Consider the following 24,559-nt stretch of genomic DNA (forward strand, 5'->3'; position numbering starts at 1 on the left):
CTTGATGCTCCTTTTCCAAACATATTGAGGGTCTTATTCTGGTGACATAATAATCTCATAATGTAGGTAGCCTGCACGCAGCTGTTGAGCAGTTGGCTGAAGCGGACGTGCCAAACCCAGAGTGGGCACATTTACGATATAACGCTAAAGTTTGACAAAACCATCGATAGAATTGAAAATGGAAACCCAGTGAACTTGTATTTTTCATTCGGTATATGGATATTTTACAATAAACGTTATGTCCACAACGTCATCACGCACAGGCTTTTATCCGCAATAAATCCTTTTCATGGAAACATCTCTGGTGGGAAAATGCGCATACTATTTTATGCAGATTTTAGAAGTTTCGCATTAAAATCTGTCGCAAATTGGATGGAAACCTACCTTGTGACTAAAAAGACGTTTCTCTTAGTCATATGGTTTTTGAAATACCTGTAATTAAATGCAAACATCAGAAAAATACTCTCAGGCACAGTTGAAGTTTCAGACAGTTGTTTTATAACATATTGAACAAAGTCTTGCACAAACAGAAGTAAACCAAATAGTTCAGTTTGAATAGTATGGATTTTATTGCAATTACTTTACATTTGCAGTCATGCTGTCTGATAGAAAACCATTTAAAACCAAGACTTTGTGGAAGAAGAATTAAGTTAGTGTGCAAATTCTTCTCTATGCTCTTCTACTGTCAAGCAACCCAGAAAAAAGCAGTGTCTTGTGACTCCCTGGAGCAGTGTTGCAGAGTTGGAATGCATGGGTACATTTTATGTTGAATAAATGTACAAAGAGGATATATATATAAAAAAAAGCTATGCAAATGTCTCTAGATGTAGCTGTAAATAAATAACAATAATATCCAGAAAGTTACATTAAGGTGCATATCGGACTCTTGACACACAGATGACATCATGCCGTGACATTGTCATAACGGTCATCACTGGACATAATCGCTACTCCACTTGACGGATCCCCTTTGCCTCCTCCACTTTCCGCAGGCTCTCATCCCACTGGGTGAACTGCTTGGACAGCAGGAACATCTGCCAAAGAGGTCAAGGTTCAAAGAATTTGGTGGGCCGGGCAGTTCATTCCATTAGCACAGACTAGACATTTCTCAGAGTTCAACATGACTTGACAGAAAACACAATCTAGGTAATTACTTTCAGCAACCACTCATTCTTATTCATCTAACCGAGGAGGTCAGGAGACAAGACAGCCAATGTACTCGACACAGTTTCACTAGCTAACCTCAGATACATTTTCCTCTGGCTTGAGTGTTATTTATTCACTTCAATCATTCCATTATTTGATATTATAATGAAGGAAAGGTACCATTTTGTTATACTCCTCAAACAGCTTCTTCACCTCTAGGGACTGGGCCTCAGTTTGGTCCTTTGGGAAAATGACAAGAATGGTGTCACTAAGATACTGTAATTCACAAAAGTCAATCTAGCGTGTCTTGTGAGGAAAGACAAAATCAAGAAGGGGGGGGGGGGGGGGGTCATACCTGCTCTTTGATGTGAATCTGAGACAAACGCTGTAGCTTGGTGGCATGCTCTGGCACATCTGTGAATAAGAACTTTACAATGAGTTGCATTCAACATAAACACTATTTATTAACCCATCATCACTTCACACAGACCATATTGTAATGGTACTTAAATTCCCTCGCACTGACCTCTGATGTAGTTGCTGTCCAATAGTGGCTGGAGGTTGCTGACCTGCTCCAGAAGGGTGGCCTGGGAAAGGAGGAAGTCTTCCTCTGTGGGGAGAAACAAGTGCATGAGTTTGAGACTGGAGGCACATATCCATACGCCAGAGGCCTACTCAATCACCATGATGCAGGACCAAATTTGGCAACATTTACTCACATATTTTAAATGAAAAACTCTTACCAGCAAGGATGAATTCCAGCTTCATGGCATCAGGAACAGTGATATGGTCAGTGAACTGAGGGTCCAGATACTTCAGCAGATCCTCAACTGTACAAAGAACAAAGGTTATAGAATATATACTAGTTACTATGTGGGAAATATATTCACAATTGACCTTCCTTTGTCCTGGTAATAATGTGTCCCATCCAAGTCACACAGTTGTGTTGTCTAAGATGTCACTCACTCTTTTTGTGTAGAATCTTCACTCGTTCCCTCTTATTTGCAGTGTTTGCAAGGGCGGACTGAACTCTGGAGAGGGAATCCGCGCACTAAGGAACAGAGTGCATTATATGATCAACTAAAAAGCGAAACTTGTGAAAATAAACCGTGTTATAGCCGTGCTGGCATTTAGTTATTTAGCTATCTAGTTAGCAATTACTCGCTCGACATTAAAATGTTGGATTGTAGCTAACTTAGTCGGAATGCCCTGGCATAGCTGTTCTTCACACATTTTCCATAATATTGATGTCTAAGCATTGATTGTAGAAAAACAGTCAGTGTGCAAAAAGGGCATTCGCTAGTTAGCTAGCTAGCCAACGCTAACAGCCAGTTGAATCGCTATTCTGCATTTTTAATATAAAATATTATTGTCAAACCTTCACGGGTTTCCCTCCCTTGTTCCTTCTTTCACCGTATATACGACTTTCCAGCGTCTCAAGACGCGTTTCGAGGTTATCAACTTCAAATTTCCTATCCATTCTTGATTCAGGGAGCACAACAATTGGATTTGGATTGTTGTAATGACGTCCAACAGGTGGCGACGCACAATTATTGCGTCATAGGAAAAAAATCGACGGATCGTGAAAGGCGCCATATTTGTTGTCCTTAAAGAAAACTTCAGTGGTTTGCAAGCTGTAAATGAAACTACCAATAACTACAAAATTACTTATCGATTACTAGGCGAATCAAAATTTTCGTCACTAACCAACAACTTTATAGGTCATCTTTGCGCTGAATACAACCATCTCGACATGATTATTGTAATACACTCCAATGAACGCTGGATGACACTCTATACTGCAGGTTACACCTCGTCGGGGAAAAGGAGGATTTCTTTGCTTTTTTCCTTGACAGGCGAATGACAACATCACCACGGCCCTCTTCCTTAATCGCAGCTGGTTACAAACGCTCTAGAAAAGTAAGATGTTGTTCATCATTTGTCTCAACTTTTAGTAATGATCTGCTCCTAGTCCTACCACTTGTTTAGGGCAAACTTTCAAATGTGCCCACAGCCTCGCTACTATTCTTGCCGGTGCGAGTGAGGCTAGGTAGCATACGCAGCTATCTAGCTAGTTGGCTAGCTAGCAAGTCAATACAGAATAATTTAAATGTAAGTCTAACTATGTTAAATGTAATCTTATTCCTCACCACCAGTGAAGTCGTGGCTAGTTAGTTACAGTATCTAGCTAACACGTTAACTAACTAGCACTTTGTATTTCTCCACTAGCCTAACGCTGGCTAGTTGAAGTTGTGTTCACAAAATGTGGTAAGATTCGAACTCTTTGCAGAGCTGTGATTGACTGGTTCCGAAGAGAGCTTGATTGACACGTTCTGTAGAGAGCTTTCGACTGACTTTCATTGGTGCAAAATCTGGAGTTCCAACAACGGTCACTCAGACGGTCACTGCCACTCATAGACAGATAATTATAGTTTTAGCCATGTTATGCAGGGTTTGTTTACAATGACATCGTTTACAAACAACCAAGTAAAACAAGCTCATATTTTGGGTTCGGGTGGGGTACGACAGTTAACAATTAAACTCATGAGGAATTGATCAATTAAACTCTTCAACAATCAATGGGTATATAACATTCATTTAAATGTCCCAAAATGAATGTTCCAATCCAAGATTGACCCTTTAATCTGTTGATGACAGGTAGTTTGTAGCTAGAGAATACTTCCTTTATGTGCCACTGGGAGCGACGGGAGGATGGCAGATGACAAGGACGTGCTGCGGGATGTTTGGTTTGGTCGGATTCCGACCTGCTTCACACTTTACCAGGATGAGATCACAGAGAGAGAGGCCGAACCCTTCTATGTAAGTGTGACATCATGCAGACTAGTACTATATATACAATAAAAAAATTAAAAAATGATGTCGCTTTGCTGGACAATGCCAGTGGAGGCTGCTGAGGGGAGGATGGCTCATAATAATGGCTGTAACGGAGCAAATAGAATGGCTTCAAACACTTGGAAACCATGTACTATTTGATACCATTCCTCTCCAGCCATTCCATGAGCCTGTTCTCCCCAATTAAGGTGCGACCAATCTCATGTGCAATGGACATGGCATTTGTGACATAGATCTAGCTAATTCAGGTCACACACATGACTACTGAGCTGGCTTGAGCCATGGACTCTTGCGGGAACCTAGATTGAGCCCCTCACTTCTCCCCCTCTCTGCTGTTCTCTCCTCAGCTCCTCCTGCCAAGGATGAGCTACCTGACTCTGGTCACAGACAAGGTGAAAAAGCACTTCCTGAAGGTCATGAAGGCCGAGGACGTAGAGGAGATGTGGTTTGATTTCGAGGGAACGTCACTCAAATGGTGGGTGAGCTTTAAATTAGGACTGCGAGGGCTATGTGTGTTGTCAATTATTGACTTGTTTTAACAACTACTAGTGAATATAATGGTTAGAATTCCCTGTGCCCCTCCATAGAAACAAGTGTTCTAGCACAGCAGTAGAGTAAAGTAAATATTTTAGAGATCAGAATTAAGCATATCAACTCGCCTCCTATCATCATCAATGAGGAGACGACATACCAATTATCTGCAGTCCTACGTTTCAGGCACCAGGTGGCAGCCCAACACAAGCGTTGGACATTTGGGTGGACATGAGTCCTGATCTTAAAGTGACATACACATTTAACTCAGACCTTTGGGTAAATAAGGGGTTGATTTAAATTATTTTCTCTAAAACGTATTAATCGGTTACTTAGGATCCAGCCCAAGGTGAAGGAGAGGATAACTCATTATGATTCAGAGTTGGACAAGAATGAAGCCCTGGTGACATGTTTTCTCAACTGACGTGGTGTGGCTGTGTTTATTCATTGCAGGCACTATCCAATCGGATTACTGTTTGACCTGCATGCCTCCAACACTGCCCTGCCCTGGAGCATCACTGTGCACTTTAAGGTACAACACAGAATTTGTTTTGCAGCAAGTTAACATAGTACATATGGAGCAGCAACTATATTTGCTGCTCCAAATGTAGAATCCTCCAGATTCTGGCCTGTATATAGCAGGAGTTGGAACCAAAATCATTTTCCAAACGTTTCATTCTGAGCAGAACCACTTTTTTTCCCTGTTTTGTTCCACTGTTCCGACCTGAAAAATAAAGTTCTTAACCGGTTCAAATCAAAAAAAATAGTACAGGTTTATTACGTTCCTTTCTGTTCCTCTTTTAACCTATGAAATATATATATTTTAAAATTTTGCTGATTAAATTACTTCACCAATCAGTGTGACAAGATAGTTGTTTACATGCATGATAAGCTTGTTGTTTACATGCGTGATGGACAGACGAGTGTAGCCTATGGCGTAAGCTGTGACAAACATTTTGAGGGTGTAGCGAGAGACGGTTGAGGAGGCGTGAAGCGCTGGGCATCTTGTTATGACATGCATTATATGAATTAGGTTCACAGAATTCTACCTAGGAGGAGTGTCTTCTATGGAGGAACTTTGAATGTCCTTTGAGCTAGCTATCTCAAGCTTGTTAGATAGCTAGTTCAAAGGACATTCAAAGTTCCTCCATAGAAGACGTTAACAAGCTTGTGTGTGCAGAGCGTTATAAGAATTTAAAACACGTCTTACCTTTTTATAGTTAATAAATCCAATGTGAAACATGATAACTAGGCCTATAGTATCCTTAACTAGCATTGAAAAAGTTTACACATTTTTCTCTAGCTAATTAAAAATCTCTCTCCCTATCTTCTGAATCAAGCTTGTAACGTCAGTACTGTCCGACGCCTATGCTTCAGAGGGGGAGGGTCAGGTAGCCTAAACACGCACAGGCAAATATTTTCAGCTTCCAGGTAGACACTGGAATACGTTTCTGAGTGACAGAGTGAGGGCTTTGTTGTGTTTTGTAGTGGGACTAGAAAAAAAATACCTGGAACATAAAATAACGTTATTAACCAGTTCCCATACTTTTAAAATGATGGTTTTGTTCCGAAACAGTATAGATCACTTTTGTTCCTTGAAAATATTGTTATTTTCCGCTTTTCGGTTCTGTTCCCTGAACCGGTTCCAACCCCTGGTATACAGTGCTAAAAATCTAGAGGTCGACCGATTATGATTTTTCAACGACGATACCGATTATTTTTATTTTTTATTTTTAAATTGATTTTTTATTATTATTATTATATATATATATATATATTTAAAGAAAATCATTATTAAATTGTTTAAATATAATATATATTTGTAATAATGACAATTACACCAATACTGAATGAAAACTTTTATTTTAACTTAATATAATACATAAATACAAATCTATTTAGTCTCAAATAAATAATGAAACATGTTGAAATTGGTTTAAATAATGCAAAAACAGTGTTGGAGAAGAAAGTAAAAGTGCAATATGTGCCATGTAAAAAAGCTAACATTTAAGTTCCTTGCTCAGAACATGAGAACATATGAAAGCTGGTGGTTCCTTTTAACATGAGTTTTCAATATTCCCAGTTAAGAAGTTTTAGGTTGTAGTTATTATAGGGCTATTTCTCTCTATACCATTTGTATTTCATATACCTTTGACTATTGGATGTTCTTATAGGCACTAATCTTGGGAGTTGATAGGCTTGAAGTCATAAACAGCGCTGTGCTTCAAGCATTGCTAAGAGCTGCTGGCAAACGCAGGAAGGTGCTGTTTGAATGAATGCTTACTAGCCGCTGCTGCCAACCACCGCTCAGTCAGACTGCTCTATCAAATAACAAATCATAGACTTAATTATAATATAATAAACACACAGAAATACGAGCCTTAGGTCATTAAAATGGTCAAATCCGGAAACTATCAGAACGGAACCATTCTGTATTTTATCGAAAGGGTGACCATAAGTCTAAATATTGCTGTTACATTGCACAACCTTCAATGTTATGTCATAATTATGTAAAATTCTGGCAAGTTAATTACGGTCTTTGTTAGGAAGAAATGGTCTTCACACAGTTCCCAACGAGCCAGGCGGCCCAAACTGCTGCATATACCCGGACTCTGCTTGCACAGAACGCAAGAGAAGTAACACAATTTCCCTAGTTAATATTACCTGCTAACATTAATTTATTTTAACTAAATATGCGGGTTTAAAAAAATATACTTGTGTATTGATTTTAAGAAAAGCATTGATGTTTATGGTTAGGTACATTGGTGCTACGATTGTGCTTTTTTCGCGAATGCGGTTGTTAAATCATCACCCGTTTGGTGAAGTAGGCTGTGATTCGATGATAAATTAACAGGCACCGCATTGATTATTTGCAACGCAGGACAAGCTAGTTAAACTAGTAATATCATCAACCATGTGTAGTTAACTAGTGATTATGTTAAGATTGAATGTTTTTTACAAGATAAGTTTAATGCTAGCTAGCAACTTACCTTGGCTCCTTGCTGCACTCGCGTAACAGGTGGTCAGCCTGCCACGCAGTCTCCTCGTGGAGTGCAATCTAATCGGCCACAATCGGTGTCCAAAAATGCCCATTACCGATTGTTATGAAAACTTGAAATCGGCCCTAATTAATCGACCATGCCGATTAATCGGTCAACCTCTATAAAAAGCAGTCCTGCCTGTGTGGTTTCTCTGAGGTAGAATTTCCCAGAGCGTGACCTGCTCCACTGCCCCTCTAACTCTGTGATCGAGGCCCACTTCATGTCCAGCATCAAGGAGGCGGATGCCCTCAAACACAAGAGCCAGGTCATCAACGACATGCAGAAGAAAGACCACAAGCAGCTGTGGATGGGCCTGCAGAACGGTGAGCGCCCCCCCCCCCCCCCCCATCACACACACACACACACACACACACACACACACACACACACACACACACACACACACACACGCACACACGTAAGTATTGACTTTGGGACTCTGTACCCTTATTTTGTCCCTCTACTCAACAACTTACACACCCTCAAGCCAACCAGTCAAAACCACGCCACCCACGCTCACTGAACAGTGTCTTTGCATCAGCTGCTAAGTTTTTTTCTCTTCTCACTTACCAAAATATACTATTTTGGAGGCTTCCATAACCAAAACAGAGAGAGAAAGAGACAGTTACAACTCCACCCAGAAGAGAAAACAGATCTGAAATATTTCAGAAGCTAAAATTGTGTGAAAGTGAGATACAGGGGAGGGGAGTTAGAAACCAGGACAGGTTAACAGGGTTTCAGAACCCTTGTAGAGCTGGTTTAAAAACATAAAAGGAGATGGGGACAGTTTGTATGTAAATCTGGTTGTGTTGTGTTCCTCAGATAAGTTTGACCAGTTCTGGGCCATGAACCGTAAGCTGATGGAATACCCCACCGAGGAGGGAGGCTTTCGCTACATCCCCTTCAGGATATACCTGGTAAATGGGTTAATACACGCCTTGTTGACATCACAGCCAGTGTGACCTGCAGTGTGGCATCACTGCTACTGTTAATAGATGACGTAATCGATGCAATCAAAAAAATACGTCCGGTCACAAATACGGCAATGCATAGTAATGAAAGAATACTCTTTTATCATCTGATAAGCAAATAGAACATGATAGTGCATTTAGGAATATGAGAAAGCATTAAGTGAATATGAAAATCAGAGTAAGAATGAAACAAAATACACAGTACACAGAAATATGTTATTACTGAAATGTGCTGCACAAACTGCTTATCAACACAATCATCAATTAATTGGCACTCCACTGCCTTGTATTATGACGATGCAGTCTAGTACCTGAACTGTCTCGTAGATGGTGCTGTATGACGGACTAGTAAGGCGCTTCGTGAATAGGATACCGCCCAAGTCCTATGGCTTAAAGTGGGCTGCTGTTGAGCAACTTTTAATTTGTTAGTAAGCTTGTAATTTATTGTGATCCGGTGACAGAAACAACCCTACAGAAGTGCTCAGTTGCAAAATATTTCCTGGAGATATTCAGTGAATAACTTTTTCCCCAAAAATGGTATTTTGTTAAACTCCTTTGATAACAGCAGATAAATCAAACAAGCCTCATATTTTCCCAGAGATCACCCACTCCAAATGTGTTAGCCTAATGTTTTTTTCTGGCCGTGTGCTTGGCGAGCGATTCGTTTGACTAGTTTATAGTTGGATGTGGGCAACTCAAATGAAGGTGAATTCCTAAGGGGGATCCCGCCATCCATGACTCAGATGAAATTCCCTCAAAAAGATGAATAAGCACCAGTGTCGCCCCCTGAATGTCTGTAAAACATTAGCCCGTGTGTATCCCATAGTGTAGGAAAACTGCGTGGGGATACGGCGCGCCTGGAACAGGCATAATTTCACCCAAGACTGCGCTCAATAAGCCCTCGGATCAGCTCGACTGGTTTATAGCTTTGCCTACCTTATTCCATAGTATTTGAGGCCATCTCTTCTCAACAAGAATAAACAAATGAAGGCATGTTTGGACGAGTCAGTTGTGAAGGGGTTCTAGTGATATATTGCTGAATATAGTTTGATGTGGAAATTTCTCCAGGGGAATCAGAGTAGGTTGTCAGGGCTTTGCTGCTGTGTTATAACAGATGTCAGCCTTTATGCCCATAAAATCTCGCATCAATGTTTTCACTGGAATGTTACAATCATAAATCTATTCAAAATTAAAGACGACCAAACAGAACAATGAAATATATCATTCAAGTGTTGACTAAAACATTATAAAAACGTCTTGGCCTATATTGACTTTTAGTTAGTAAAGGAAACAAAATGTTACCACAAAATGAGATGATGAATATTTTTTGCCACTTCCAGGAAAATGTGATGTAATGCCTAGTCTTCAATTATAATATTGTGGCCAATTCCGTCACATGGATATATGGCTATCATAAACAAATACATGCAAAATTAAACCAAAGCTTGGTACAAATGAGCTTTGGGACACAACATTGGGAGTCTCTATTGGTTGGACAATACACAGACTCCCGATGTTGTCCCAAAACTAGGTACATATGTAACTAATTTCACACTTCAACTAAGCGTTTTTTATTTTGCCTATAATAAAACGGTCCAACACAATAATAAAACAGTGATTGTAAAACCAGACGCATTGTGTACTCCAAAGTTAACTGAACCAACAGCGGACAAAGCTATCCTCGTCCAGATGCAGTAGTCATCATTGATGACTGTATTTCAACCTGCAGGCCCCCCTCTGACAAATTGCGGTCTTTAGTGTAAATAACATGCTGCTTTTGATGCAGACAGAATTAATGACAACATTGACTCTAAATAACAGAGCACTCACTTCCGCTAGACTGTGCTCCTTTTTGAAAAGGGAAGAGATTTCGAGGGGATGGATTTATCTGTGTCATTGCGTGTGCGTCCTAGAGTGCCATTGTGCGCACTTGGTGATTGCACGCGCCAGTCTTATTCGGCCGCCAGTTTCCAGCTCCAAAAGTGACGCCACTGTGTTACAAAGTGCCAAAGCCATTAAATCTGGCGTAAAATGAAAATCCCACTGGGCAAAAACCGGTTGAATCAACGTTGTTTCCACGTCATTTTAACCCAAAAGATCAATGTGATGACGTTGAATCAACGTGGAAAACTGATTGGATTTGCAAAAAGTAATTAATGTAAGGGCATCCAATTCCATGAGAGGTAGCCTGCATGTATACTGTACATTACATGGTGCCTCAGTGGTTGAGGAAAATGAAAGCTCCAATTTTTTATTTACCAGTGGAAGGTCTTGGGCTCAGTGAGAAAAGTGCCAATGCTTTCTCTCCAACTGACTCATTCAGTGAGGGGGGTTTGATTATCTGGGCCGGGTTACCCCGGTGGGAGGAGTTTGCACCGGGTGAAAAGTGAATAGCATTCATTTTGGACCGGGCTGGCTCCCGGGAGTGAGCCAGGCGCCCCGTTCAAAGCCCACGGTGAAGTAGCCAAGACTAGATTAAGCCTGTGGAGTAATTGCCTTCCGAACTAAATCTAGTTTGAAAATTCAAACATATATTTTATGGAAAATAAATATATGTTTCTAGACGATGCACCATGCTGCCTTGTTGACAACATGACCGAGCGGCGCAGATCACTGTTCTATTTGAGAAGGGCACTCCCTCACCGCTTTTTCCCGTTCTTGTCACGGGCCAATAATAATAATTATTATATTGATTGACGTTTGTGCACCTCAGCCACAAGTTTACTGCCAATTAGTCGGATTGAATCCACTCCGGCAATTAGGCTATGGGTTGAGTTCCCTTGCTTGCTTCAGTCAGGGAGAGCGAGTCGCTTTTCACCTGACCTCTCATCGTTGGAGAGTTAATGACGCATCGCTCTTGGGTGTCGCCAGGTGGTACTCTGCTAGCTCTGGTGTCACACGAACTGAAAAGAAAGTGTCACCGTCCAAGAGTATCGCGCTTCTCTCCAGGATCAGTGGCCCCCTCTTTGTATGGTACCCGGGTCAATTATTCATGGCGGTTTTTAAAAATGCAACGAAGTAGCTGTCACTTATCGCACTCTCTCCACTCCAGCTCCCGGCATAATCCTGCACAAACTCTGCGATTCCTGTCAGGTGTGTCACTCTTTCTGGTAACCCGAGAGCCAGCTTCGCGCCTTTGGAGCCACCTTCCCTACCATGTGCCCGGCGGTGTTAGTTACAGCTCCGTTACCCGAACCCTCCCGTTGCCGGTTTCCTTTTCACAGCTCCCATGATTAGTTGCTATTGTGTGTCAGACTCGCCGTTTGTCACCTCGGAGGCCCCTGGTTTCCCTGAACTGATAGACAAACTGGTTTCACAGAACTGATAGCCAACCCGATCGCCGGTGTCCGTGTGCGAACACCTGATCTTCTGGACCATATCCAGCTAGCGGCACCTTTCTCATGTGCCCTCAGATCAGAGATTGGGTAGCAAGCACCAGTTTTAATATTTTACTAGATGTGTCTGTAGATGGACTCTTGTCTTCAATAGGTCGTTATCAGTAAAACGTCTCAAAACGGTGCAGAGCGTTTGATTTGGCTCCACTAAAATCATTGACAACTGCATGCCATTTTCAAGGGATTGTCAAACGTTATACATTTTTGTTGTAATATCATCACCTCTAGAAAATGATAGAATTAGACATTTTAGATTATTCCATACAAAACAATTGCGCACATTTAGCTCTATCATCAGAGTTAAACAGGAAGTAATGTGCTTTTCATGATCACTATACATCAATTGATCATGTCATTTCAGATGTGTGAGGGTAGCCTATCCATTTGAAATGTAACTAGCTAGCTAAGCAATCAACGTGTCATTTATCTGGCTTCATCAGAGATTAGGCTTTTGGAAAGAGCTTGACATCGGCAACTCCTCGTGCTGGTAAAGTTGTCAGTCGGACTACTGTCATCACTACTATAGATGGCAAGCAAATATAGCCATTTAGTTTATCTACTGAAAGTTAGCTTGTTAACTAGCCATGTTGACGTAATCTGTTATTAGCTAGCTAGCCAATTATATTTTTATATTTTTTTTACCTCAGTGCCTGTCATGTCTGTCAGCAGCAATCATAATTAAACAATTAAAAACAATGTTAAAAAGGGGATTATGTTAGCTAACTTCATTAGATAGGTCTACGCTGCAGTTGGTTTCCTTATCACTCACTATATGTTTAGCCAACTGTACTAAGTTTTTACTGGTAGCTTGCAAAGTAAACATTATCAGCTAACAGTACATCGGCAAATGCACCCTTCTGTTGTTTGACAGGCAGAGCCCGCAAAGGATTAGAAAATTAACCTAAACCACTTACACTTGTCAGGTATAGTTCACTTTCACTTTATATCACTCAAATGTCCAATTAATGGCAGCCAATATTGAGAGATATCATGAGCCTACCCTCACATATCTGAAATGACACGATCAATAGATGTTTACTGATCACGAAAAGCATGCAGTTACTTTCTGTGTAACTCTGATGATGGAGCTAAATGTGCACAATTGTTTTGCATGGAACAATTTGTAGCTCTGACTCTGTTCTTCAAGAGGTGATGATATTAAAACCAAATAATTATAACATTTAACAATCTCTTGAAAACGGCACATAGTTGTCAATGGTTTTAGTGAAGCTGTGGGTTTCCTTGCCCCCCAGCAGCCATATTGAACGTATTGTGACGTTTTAATGATAACGACCTATAAGCCATTACAATGAGCTCATCCTCCGATTTCACCTCAACAGCCTCCCCTGTATTGCACCTAACTTTTATCACTGGAGTAGGCTGTGATTGAATCATTAGAGACTTTGGCTTATTTAGTGGCATATTAATTTGGGGCGCAGTTCCCGAGGGCTTGGGTCTACGCCAGAAATAATCAAGTCATGACTTGTAACCTAGAATAAGCACTTCATTTTATGTTCTTGCGTTAGGGCTATTGTCAAGCTATTGCATAAAAGTACTTGAGTAATTAGTTAAGTAACTTATTGCAAACAGGATGCATGTTTTGGAATATTTTTTTTCTGTACAGACTTCCTTCTTTTCACTCTGTCATTTAGGTTAGTATTGTGGAGTAACTACAATGTTGTTGATCCATCCTCAGTTTTCTCCTATCACGGCCATTAAACTCTGTAACTGTTTTAAAGTCACCATTGGCCTCATGGTGAAATCCCTGAGCGGTTTCCTTCCTCTCCGGCAACTGAGTTGGGAAGGACTCCTGTATCTTTGTAGTGACTGGGTGTATTGATATACCATCCAATCCTAATTAATAACTTCACCAGGCTCAAAGGATATTCAGTGTCACCATTTTTATTTGAACCCATCAGGTGTCCTACTTTGCAAGGCATTGGAAAACCTCCCTGATCTTTGTGGTTGAATCTGTGCTTGAATTCACTACTCAACTGAGGGACCTTACATATAATTGTATGTGTGGAGTACAGAGATAGGGTAATCAATTTAAAAATTATGTTTAACACTATTATTGCACACAGTGAGTCCATGCAACTTATTATGTGACTTTTTAAGCACATTTTTACTCCTGAATGTATTTAGGCTTGAAATAACAAAGGGGTTGAATAATTATTGACTCATGACATTACAGCTTTTAATTTTTGATTAATTTGTTAAAAAATGAAAAACAAAATTCCACTTTGACATTGTGGGATATTGCGTGTAGATCACGGGCACACAATCCCAATTTAATCAATTTTAAATTCAGGCTGTAACACAACAAAATGTGGGGAAAAATCAAGGGGTGTGAATACTTCCCGAAGGCACTGTATGTAATTTATTTGTCATGCTCTGATTCCTCTCCCCCCTCTCCGTGTAGACGATGAGTGACAGACCGTTCATCCAGAAGTTGTTTCGCCCTATCTCGCCCGACGGCCACACACACACGCTTGGGGATCTGCTGAAGGAGGTGTACCCCATGGCTATATCCAACGACGGTACTTACCTACTCATAGACATTGTACTACACTAATTACACCTGTACTACATCCACCTCTTTTATATATTTATATATATATATACATACATACATACACACACACACACACACACACACACACACACACACACACACACACACACACACACACACACACACACAAGAGAAAGCAGACCTGTTTCTTCCTCACTGTGCTATCAAAGGGTGCTCTGCATCTCACAGGAAGCCAAAGAATAAAAGACATCAGCCATGTAGGTCTATTTTATTTACACAGTAAAAGAGGACTTTTAGAGATCAATGCTCAGAGATAAAACACACGAGAGGGTCGAGGAGGGAAAATAGTTGCCCTCATGTGAAAGAGTGAAACGCGACGGGGAGGGGAAGAAAATACAGAGTGGAATGAGGAGCGGCGCTACATGTAGAGAAGAGGGAGCGATGGAGAGCGAGGCAGCCTAAACAGGTAGTGTCTGGAGGGCTGTGCAGAGGAAGTAGATAAGCAGACAATGGAGCTGTGAGACAGAGGACCTGCAGGAGAATCACCTGCATGGAGCAATGCACCACTACCATTACTACTGCTCTGTCTGCCGGCCTGCCTCTATCTCTTTCACTCTCTGTCTGCCTCCCTCACATATCTTTCTCTTTCTCGCTCCTTTTCTCCCACTCTCTCTTGCTTTATCAAGAATCACTATATTTTCTTTTCATCCCCTTCCTGTACTTCTATAATCTCTTTTATCCATTTCTCTCTTTTCTCAATTCCTTCTCTGCTCTCCTCTGAGGATGGTGGTGGCTTGGCTTGATAAAGGTGAAAGTGCTGCTTTGTCTCCTGTCGTTTGTTGTGTTTCCCTCTCTTCCTCGCTGGGGAGATGGGTGTGTGATAGCGGGGGATTATAGCGGTGTGTTTGGATTGGAGGGACTGGGGGGGTACTCAGGCAGCCTAATGGCAGCATTGTTCACAGACGTATTCTGGGGACCCGATTCCTTGTGAGGACCTATCGGATAAGGACGTCTCAGCACTCGACTGATGTTTCTAACATCAAACCAACATTTTTAAACATTCCCCTCTGTTTTGTCTGGAAGCCTTAATGGTCCTTCAAAGCACCCCGAAACCCATCAAACTGAACTAACCCAAGGAAACATGTAACCAGGGGTTATATTAACTGGGGATTCCCAGCTTACGGCAGCATGATACTCAGATGAGTCGTACTGTTACCGGACTGGACCGATGTTCTTCCACCCACGCAGGAAAATCGAACATCAACATCTTATTCTGATTAGCAGTCAGTTGGTCAGCTTTGACGTCTGCGAACGCTTTGTTTTGACCAAGGTATTAGACATGGTTTGACTGGGTTAGAGACAGGAGAGGTATGTCTGAACAGTAACACGTTTCTCCCCTTGTATGACGCAGGACAAATTCAATTGAACGAGCCTCAGAAAGAGTTGCCTTGGCGGATCGAAGCCTTCTGAGAATTCCCCCGTCATGTCCTTTACAGATGTGACATGTTTCTTATGAAGAAAAACAGGTTTTGTGGTGATATTTCTAATAAGTGGAGAATGCAGAAATCTCCCCGACTGACAAGCCCACACGCCAACAATACTCGCCTACACACCACTCTTATTGATTTTACTCATTCATGGTACAACCCACAGAACAAAGGAGTGAAACTATTGGCCAATCCGCCCACACAGAACACCACAGTCAGAATCAATAGCGAATCCAGTCTCTTCTCATCAAACGGGCCGTCTCACTGTTCAGAGAGCGGGGGTGTTCTGGGTTTCAGTGGTTGGTTTGATATGAGGGACGGTGGGTGTGTTAGGTGTTGCTAGGTGTTGAGTAGGGGGAGGCAGAAATGAGACAGAGGTCTTCAAGTCAATACCTTATGGTCTGTTTATTGTATACCTGCAAACTCCATTTCCCTGTTCTTTCTTTGAAATGCAGTTGAGTATATTATTGAAAAAACAAACTACCTAACTTGCTGAAGGAAATTACTCTTATGAGACATCACAAGACAAAGATGTTTTTCAGGTCTAGAGAGATGAATTGATAGATTTCTACCTGTCAGTTCCCCCTAACATACACACACATATTTCTTATTGGCCGGCCAGTGTGTTGGTTGAGTTTTGGTGTAACTGTTCAGTCTTGGCTGGCCTCACTGCAGGGAAGAATGGGGTTGTGACCTTCTTAAATTGGACTCGGCTATACTTAAGTAACAAAACATGTCTTGACTGTTAGTCGCTGCAGTAGTCAACCGCAGTTTGTATGAAAATTTGTCAGATTTTATTTTTATTGAAACTATGGTGGTCAATATTCCTCTTTTGGAAATAAGTTATGGAGTTATACATTGCTATAGTGTTTTGGGATTGGGGTCAATAAAGTTATGTGTTTTGATTAATGCCATTAACATTAATCAAACACAACTGAATTGGCCCCAATCCTAAAACACCATAGTAATGTATAACAACCATGCATGCATCCCAAATGGCACCCTATTCTCTAAATAGTGCACGACTTGTGACAAGCGCCCATAGGACTCTGGTCAAAAGTAGTGAACTATGAAGGAAATAGGGTTCCATTTGGAACTCACACCATGTTAATGGCTCACAGCAGCACAGTGTGATTCAGATGTGAAAACGTCTCTGTCAGTCTTCCTAAGAACCCTAATACTATGTCACATTCCAGTAAAACCTAGGCGATATCCCACGCCTTCTGGCCACAGTATAGGAGGATCCATGGAAAATACCCAATAGAATTCTATCTAGAGGACTCAAAATCCTTCCACTATGACACAGTGCTTTCACAACGTTTCAGAGGAGAAATACAGATTAATCACGTTGGTCTCCACCCTCTGAAAAAGACATGACAACCATAAGAGGGCCTACCAGACCATACATTCTGTGTGTAGGTATTCAAGCTGTGTATATTTGGGATGAATGTTCCTTGTGTCATAGTGAGAGTCAGGGGAGCACCCCTCCTCCCCCCACCTGTGCCTGCTACTGTCACCAGGGGTACAGTATGTGGAAGAGAGAGGGAAAGTGTTATTGCAGTATGAATGTCAGTACTTGTGAGTGTATTGATCGTATATGTGATCATAGGCTATACATATAAATTGCTATGCTGGGCGGCGGTAGCCCAGCGCGAAGGGGCCTGCCCAGGCGCGGCGCCTGGCCCAGGGAGACATCTGACAATGTGCCTTTGAGCAAGGCACTTAACCATAATTTCTCCTGTAAGTCGCTCTGGATGAGCGCATCTGCTAAATGATTAAAATGTTCAAATGTACATTGCTGGAACGGCATCATGAACACAGGCCACTATTGGTAATGCAGTCATTGTTTTATTTTCTCAAGAGCAGTAGTTGGTTTAAAGTGGGATCAAGTTATTTCAATGTAATAGGCCTTAATATTAGACGAAGGGAAAATTAGTTTACAAATAACACAAGAAAATGTATACTTAAGTTATTAATTGAATTAACAAAGTTATACAATACCCAATACCCCTGTGTGAAAAAGTAATTTCCCCCTGACACTCAATAACTGGTTGTACCACCTTTAGCTGCAATGACTGCAACCAAACACTTCCTGTAGTTGTTGATCAGTCTCTCACATCACTGTGGAGGAATTTTGGCCCACTATTGCATGCAGAACTGCTTTAACTCAGCGACATTTGTGGGTTTTCAAGCATGAAGTGCTCGTTTCAAGTCCTGCCACAACATCTCAATTGGGATTAGGTCTGGACTTTGACTAGAACATTCCAAAACTTCAAATTAGTTGCTTTTTAACCATTTTCATGTCGACTTGATTGTGCGTTTTGGATCATTGTCTTTCTGCATGACCCAGCTGCGCTTCAGCTCATAGACGGATGGCCTGACATTCTCCTGTAGAATTGTCTGATGCAGAGCAGAATTCATGGTTCCCTCTATTAAGACAAGTCATCCAGGTCCTGAAGCAGCAAAGCATCCCCAAACCATCACACTACCACCACCATGCTTGACCGTTGGTGTGAGGTTCTTACTGTGAAATGCAGTGTTTGGTTTTCGCCCCATCATAATGGGACCCATCTCATTCAAAAAGTTGACTCAAGTCTACCAAAAAGCACCTGGAAGAGCCTGGATGATTATCAAGACTCTTGGAAGAATGTTCTATAGACAGAAGAGTCAAAGGTAGAACACTGCATTCCACAGTAAGAACCTCACACCAACGGTCAAGCATGGTGGTGGTAGTGTGATGGTTTGGGGATGCTTTGCTGCTTCAGGACCTGGATGACTTGTCTTAATAGAGGGAACCATGAATTCTGCTCTGCATCAGACAATTCTACAGGAGAATGTCAGGCCATCCGTCTATGAGCTGAAGCGCAGCTGGGTCATGCAGCAAGACAAGTTTTGGAATGTTCTAGTCAAAGTCCAGACCTAATCCCAATTGAGATGTTGTGGCAGGACTTGAAACGAGCACTTCATGCTTGAAAACCCACAAATGTCGCTGAGTTAAAGCAGTTCTGCATGCAACAGTGGGCCAAAATTCCTCCACAGCGATGTGAGAGACTGATCAACAACTACAGGAAGTGTTTGGTTGCAGTCATTGCAGCTAAAGGTGGTACAACCAGTTATTGAGTGTCAGGGGGAAATTACTTTTCCACACAGGGGTATTGTTAATTAAATAAAGTTATTTGTTTTCTCAGGTTCCCTTTATCTAATATTAGGTTTTAGTTGAAGATATGTTAACATTCAGTATCAAAAATATGCGAAAATAGAGAAAATCAGAAGGGGGCAAATACTTTTTCACGGCACTGTATATCTATACTGTATAGCAGTCTGCAGGTGGTGGGTGTGCCTGAGGAGCTTCTTACTAACCCTGGATTCTTCACTCAGATATTTCTAACGATTGTAACGGTCGTTCAGATATTACGTGTACATGCAACAGTATGCATCTTTTGGTACCTTATAAGGAGAAACGGTCAGTGTATATGTGTGTGTAGTCATATAGACACTGAGCTCCTACATGACTTGGCTACTGCCCCCTCTAGTGTTTTGACCCCGCCCTTCCCCTCAGTGCTCTGATATGAGTGGGTAAAAGGTCATGACCTGGGGCCCAGTGTCTCTGGAGGGGTGGGGCTACTGTTGCTTTGAGTTAAACCAGTAACTTACAGGCATCAATGTACACACATACAACATATGCCCATCGAGACTTACTCACACCCATTCAGATACGTTTACCTGCTGGCAATCTTTCACGCATGCAGATTATCATACTAACTCACACTTACACACACAAACACACACGTGCACACCTCGTCAGGCCATCAGTGAGTGAGGCTCATTTGTCTTGCTGTGTGACCTGTGGTCAGTCCCAGGGTCAGGCTTGGTCACTGTGATTGATTAATCTGTCTGTCGCTAGCCGAGAGGCTTCGGTCATTCTGAGGTGAGAGGGACAACTTAAACACACACTCACTTAACTATCGCTTGCACACAGACGCACACTCCCACACTATAATCTATGACTAGTGATGTTTAAAGAAAATTCTAGCATTTCTGTTTGTAGAAATATAAATATATGGAGCCCAACACACAGTCAAAAGGATTTTTAAGTTGTAGCTCATTCTCATACTCCATCCCTCTCCCTCCATGTCTCCCTTCTCTCTCTCCTTATACAGAGGAGTCCAAGCACTACCAGGTGGTGATCCATGGGATTGAGCCCCTGCTGGAGACCCCGCTGCAGTGGCTGAGCGAGCACCTCAGTCACCCTGATAACTTCCTCCACATCAGCGTCATACCCGCGCCTAGCGACTGACACCTCTGGCAAAGTTTGGTAACACCCGGCAACTGGGAAAGTTGCAAACTCCCGAACGGACTCTTTAGAGAGCAGGAAAACCCACGTGACTGGGGTCGACGAAGAGTGACGCAATCGCAGTGTGACGTCATCTCATTCAACTTGTCCCAAAAAGGAGCCCACCAGGAGAAAATGTACCGTTTTCTGTTTTCCATCTCTTTTCCTCTCCTCCTTCGCACTCCATCTCTTTTGGACCTTTACCTGTTTGGGGAAAGTTGTTCCGCCCAAAATGTGGAAGGCCAAACTGAAAGAGAACTCATCTGTTTAAAAAGAGAGGCAGGGAGATTCTGCTTACCACCACCTCTCTCCTCTTCCTCCTCCTAGAGAAAGAGACAGGGCCCAGACATGCCTAGTGGGACCCTCTACAAACAGAAATTTCCTTCGTTTTCCCGAGTCACATCATGAGCTACACGGCTGGACGTTCATAAAGTCACACTGAGTTTACACACTTGTACTGTATGCCACTGAGGAGTGAAAGGAGATTTTTAAAGACACTTCACTTCTTCATTCTTTGTCTCTCGCTCTCACTCTGTCTTTATATTCTCCATCTTCCTCTCTCACTGTATTTCCTGACTCTTTCTTCTCTCTCTTCCTCCCTCCCCCCCTTTCTCTCTCGTGTCATTTACTGCCGATGCTCTCTCATCTCCATGGCTAATTATCTATTGGAATTCCTCCTGCTACTAATGATACCGCTAAACTTCTGTCTCCATGCCAAGCCTTGGGGTTGTGTGAGTCTGCGTGTTGTAATTGGAGACATCATTTAAAGTCTCCTAGAGGGGCATGGAGGGTGTGAGGAAGGTGTGAAGAGTCCGAATGGAATCCTGTCTGTCTTCTCTCTTGCGTGTCTCGTGTCAAAGGGAGACGGGGCCAGACATGTAATTTGGAGTGTGTTGTTACAGTCGAAGGGGAGGGAAACTTGTGATGTCACACCTGTCTAAGCACATCAGGCTTCCTCATTCGCCACCTAGGAGGATGGGATAGGGGAGTTTACAGCTCTGAGTCAGGGCTGGGCTCGACGTGGGGTACTGTCTGAGGGGTAGGCATGTGCATACGTGTGTGTATCTACATGTGTGTATGGCTACTTTTTACACATTTTGTTGTTACAAAGTGGGATTCAAATGGATTTCATTGTCATTTTTGGTCAATGATCTACACAAAACACTCTAATGTGAAAGTGGAAGAAAATGTTACAATTTAACAAAATACAAAAAAATGTAAGTATTCTCCCCCCTGAGACTACATGTTAGAAACACCTTTGGCAGTGATTACAGCTGTGAGTCTTTCTGGGCAAGTCTATAAGAGCTTTGCACACCTGGATTATACAATATTTGCCCATTTATTATTTTAAAAAGTCTTCAAGCTCTGTCAAGTTGGTTGTTGATCATTGCTAGAAAGCCATTTTTATGTCTTGCCATATATTTTCAAGTAGATTAAAGTCAAAACTGTAACTAGGCCACTCAAACATTCACTGTCTTCTTGGTAAGCAACTCCAGTGTAGATTTGGCCTTATGGTGTAGGTTATTGTCCTGCTGAAAGGTGAATTTGTCTCCCAGTGTCTGTTGGAAAGAACACTGAATCAGGTTTTGCCTGTGCTTACAGCTTAGCTGTATTCCGTTTCTTTTTATCCTAAACTCCCTAGTCCTTGCCGATGACAAGCAAACCCATAACATGATGCAGCCACCACCATGCTTGAAAATATGGAGATTGGTAATCAGTAATGTGTTGTATTAGATTTGCCCCGAACATAGCACTTTGTATTCAGGACAAAACATTTCTTTGCCACATTTTTTGCAGTATTACTTTAGTGCCTTGTTGTAAACAGGATGCATGTTTTGGAAAATATGAATTCTGTACAGGCTTCCTTCTTTTCACTTTGTCATTTAGGTTAGTATTGTGGAGTAACTACAATGTTGTTGATCCATCCTCAGTTTTCTCCTATCACAACCATTAAACTCTGTAACTGTTTTTAAATCACCATTGGCCTCATGGGGAAATACCTGAGCAGTTTCCTTCCTCTCCGGCAACTGACTTGGGAAGGACGCCTGTATCTTTGTAGTGACTGGGTGTATTGATACACCATCCAAAGCCTAATTAATAACTTCACCATGCTCAAAGGGATATTTAGCGTCTACCAATCGGTGCTCTTCTTTGCGAGGCATTGAAAAACCTCCCAGGTCTTTGTAGTTGAATCTGTGCTTAAAATGTCCTAATCGATTGAGGGACCTTACACATAAATGTGGGGTAAAGAGATGGGAGTAGTCATTCAAAAATCATTATTGAACACAGAATGAGTCCATGCAACTTATGTGATTTGTTAAGCACATTTTAACTTCTGAACTTATTTAGGCTTGCCTTGACAAAGGGGTTGAATATTTATGGACTCAAAACATTTCAGCTTTTCATTTTTTACATTTTCTATTCCACTTTAACATTATGGGTTATTGTGTCTGTGACACATCTCAATTTAATAACAAAATGTGAAAAAATGAAAGGGATGTGAATACTTTCTGAAGGCTGTGTGTGTGTGTGTGTGTGTGTGTGTGTGTGTGTGTGTGTGTGTGTGTGTGTGTGTGTGTGTGTGTGTACACAGTAGACACATACTTTTGACTCAGTCACAAAGACACAAGCCGATGATGAAGAGCAGAGCTAGACTCTCAGTCAACCTATTGGAGTGAGTTGCTCAATACTGACAACTCTATCTGTATCTCTATTGCAGAGCCTTTAAATATCTCTATTGCATGTGTATACTGCCATTCCTCAGATCTCCAAGCCCTTGGTAGCATGTCTAGCAACTCACCCAAAGTGATCCTCGGCAACCATTTGTTTTTCATTACAATGGGGAAGTACAGGTAACTGCCACAATAAAGGAAACACCAACATAAAGTGTCTTAATAGGGTGTTGGGCCACCAGAACAGCTTCAGTGCACTTTGGCATAGATTCTACACGTGTCTAGAACTTTATTCCATAATTTGGTGTTTTGTTGATGGTGGTGGAAAATGCTGTCTCAGGCGCAGTTACAGAAACTCCCATAAGTGTTCTTTAATCCCCCTATGGTTCTTTGAGACCCCTCTCAGTCTCTGAGATTTTATTAATTTAGCAAACGCTCATTTTCAGATCTCTCCTAGCCATGGTAGCCTAATAATGGGCAACTGTGCATTTTTATACATGAACATGACGGGATGTTAATTGCTTAATTAACTCAGGAACCACACCTGTGTGGAAGCGCCTGCTTTCGATATACTTTGTATCCATCATTTACACAAGTGTTTCCTTTATTTTGGGAGTTACCTGTATGTGGGACACAATGTCTGACCCCAGTTTTCCAATTGCCTTTCTGCTCGCAGGTCATCACTTAGTCCATCCTGTTGTGGTTGTTAGATATCAGCAGACCGGGATGCGTCCATTAAGGCTGAGGTGGTAACGAAAGGTCAGAGGTCACTAAGCAGGTCACTGGGCATGCTCTGTACTGTTACCATCAACAACAACCCCAAATGCTCCCCCAATGTGTTTCAACAATAACCAAACCCTTACTGTTCTAGTCATTGGTACTAGATTCCGCGAAACTGAGTTCACACAAACACACACACACATTTGTTTGTGTTTAACACGTTACAGGGGGCTGAGAGCAGTCAGAGGGTATCAGACACACATGAGAGTGATTAGTAATTTAGAGGAATCCATGACTGTATTCCCTCCATGCTGCATCCCCTGCGGGATAGAGAGCGAGATTAGGGAGAAAGAGAGGATGAGAGTGCATAGGCGGCCAATGGGCCTTTTCTCGGCACAAGCTCACTGGGGGGGATTTCTGCTCTATATTTCTACATTTGGACTCTGAGCTTATTTACAAATACTGTAGTTTTCCTTCCACCACACACACTAGTCAATATGCAAACAAGAGTTCAGAGATACTTTTCCGTTCCTCTGCTGTTTGTCTTTTCTCCCTTCCTTTACTTTCTCTTGGTGATTGCGGTCATACTTACAGCACAGGTACAAACAGAACCATCCAGTCAGTAGAAACGTTACTAATTCAATATTTTATTGATTAACGAATGCTATCTTCAACTCTGAGTTGTTCTCACTGTTAACTCTGCAACAAACAAATGTGCATTCTTTCTGTTTTTTTATTTTCTTTCTCTCCATATACACTATTTTGCAGTAGCTTGCTTTTCTTTCATTTGCTACTTACTGCAATGATTACAATGCTGTAAAAATGTTTGTGTAGAATTAACATTGAATTAAAAATGAACTTGTTTTATACTATA

At 41.7% G+C, this 24,559-nt stretch overlaps 2 protein-coding genes across 2 annotated transcripts; one reads left to right on the forward strand and one right to left on the reverse strand.

The window, feature by feature from the left end:
* Positions 1-545: 545 nt before the first annotated feature.
* Positions 546-2,704, reverse strand: LOC106581185 (dynactin subunit 3). Its single transcript, XM_014163084.3, has 7 exons — positions 2,525-2,704; positions 2,113-2,197; positions 1,890-1,976; positions 1,673-1,756; positions 1,502-1,560; positions 1,327-1,386; positions 546-1,034 (listed from the first exon to the last, which is right to left on the reverse strand). The coding sequence occupies exons 1-7, from the start codon at positions 2,624-2,626 to the stop codon at positions 948-950; spliced, it is 564 nt and encodes a 187-aa protein (XP_014018559.2). The 5' UTR covers positions 2,627-2,704; the 3' UTR covers positions 546-947.
* A 73-nt stretch (positions 2,705-2,777) lies between these two features.
* On the forward strand, positions 2,778-24,559 carry LOC106581183 (autophagy protein 5). The gene is made up of 8 exons (XM_014163070.3): positions 2,778-3,066; positions 3,805-3,966; positions 4,347-4,474; positions 4,984-5,062; positions 7,732-7,894; positions 8,394-8,488; positions 14,360-14,477; positions 20,121-24,559. The coding sequence occupies exons 2-8, from the start codon at positions 3,859-3,861 to the stop codon at positions 20,255-20,257; spliced, it is 828 nt and encodes a 275-aa protein (XP_014018545.1). The 5' UTR covers positions 2,778-3,066; positions 3,805-3,858; the 3' UTR covers positions 20,258-24,559.

This window comes from Salmo salar, chromosome 02 (assembly GCF_965601325.2).
Source record: "Salmo salar chromosome 02, fSalSal1, whole genome shotgun sequence".
In the NCBI taxonomy this organism is placed as follows: Eukaryota; Metazoa; Chordata; class Actinopteri; order Salmoniformes; family Salmonidae; genus Salmo; species Salmo salar.

Coding starts and splice junctions, on each gene's coding strand:
- LOC106581183 (XM_014163070.3), top strand. CDS start 3,859: ATGGCAGATGACAAGGACGTGCTGCGGGATGTTTGGTTTGGTCGGATT. Junction 3,967..4,346: donor GAGAGGCCGAACCCTTCTAT/GTAAGTGTGACA, acceptor TTCTCTCCTCAG/CTCCTCCTGCCAAGGATGAG. Junction 4,475..4,983: donor GAGGGAACGTCACTCAAATG/GTGGGTGAGCTT, acceptor TATTCATTGCAG/GCACTATCCAATCGGATTAC.
- LOC106581185 (XM_014163084.3), bottom strand. CDS start 2,626: ATGGATAGGAAATTTGAAGTTGATAACCTCGAAACGCGTCTTGAGACG. Junction 2,198..2,524: donor AGGGAGGGAAACCCGTGAAG/GTTTGACAATAA, acceptor TCTGTTCCTTAG/TGCGCGGATTCCCTCTCCAG. Junction 1,561..1,672: donor GGACAGCAACTACATCAGAG/GTCAGTGCGAGG, acceptor TCTTATTCACAG/ATGTGCCAGAGCATGCCACC.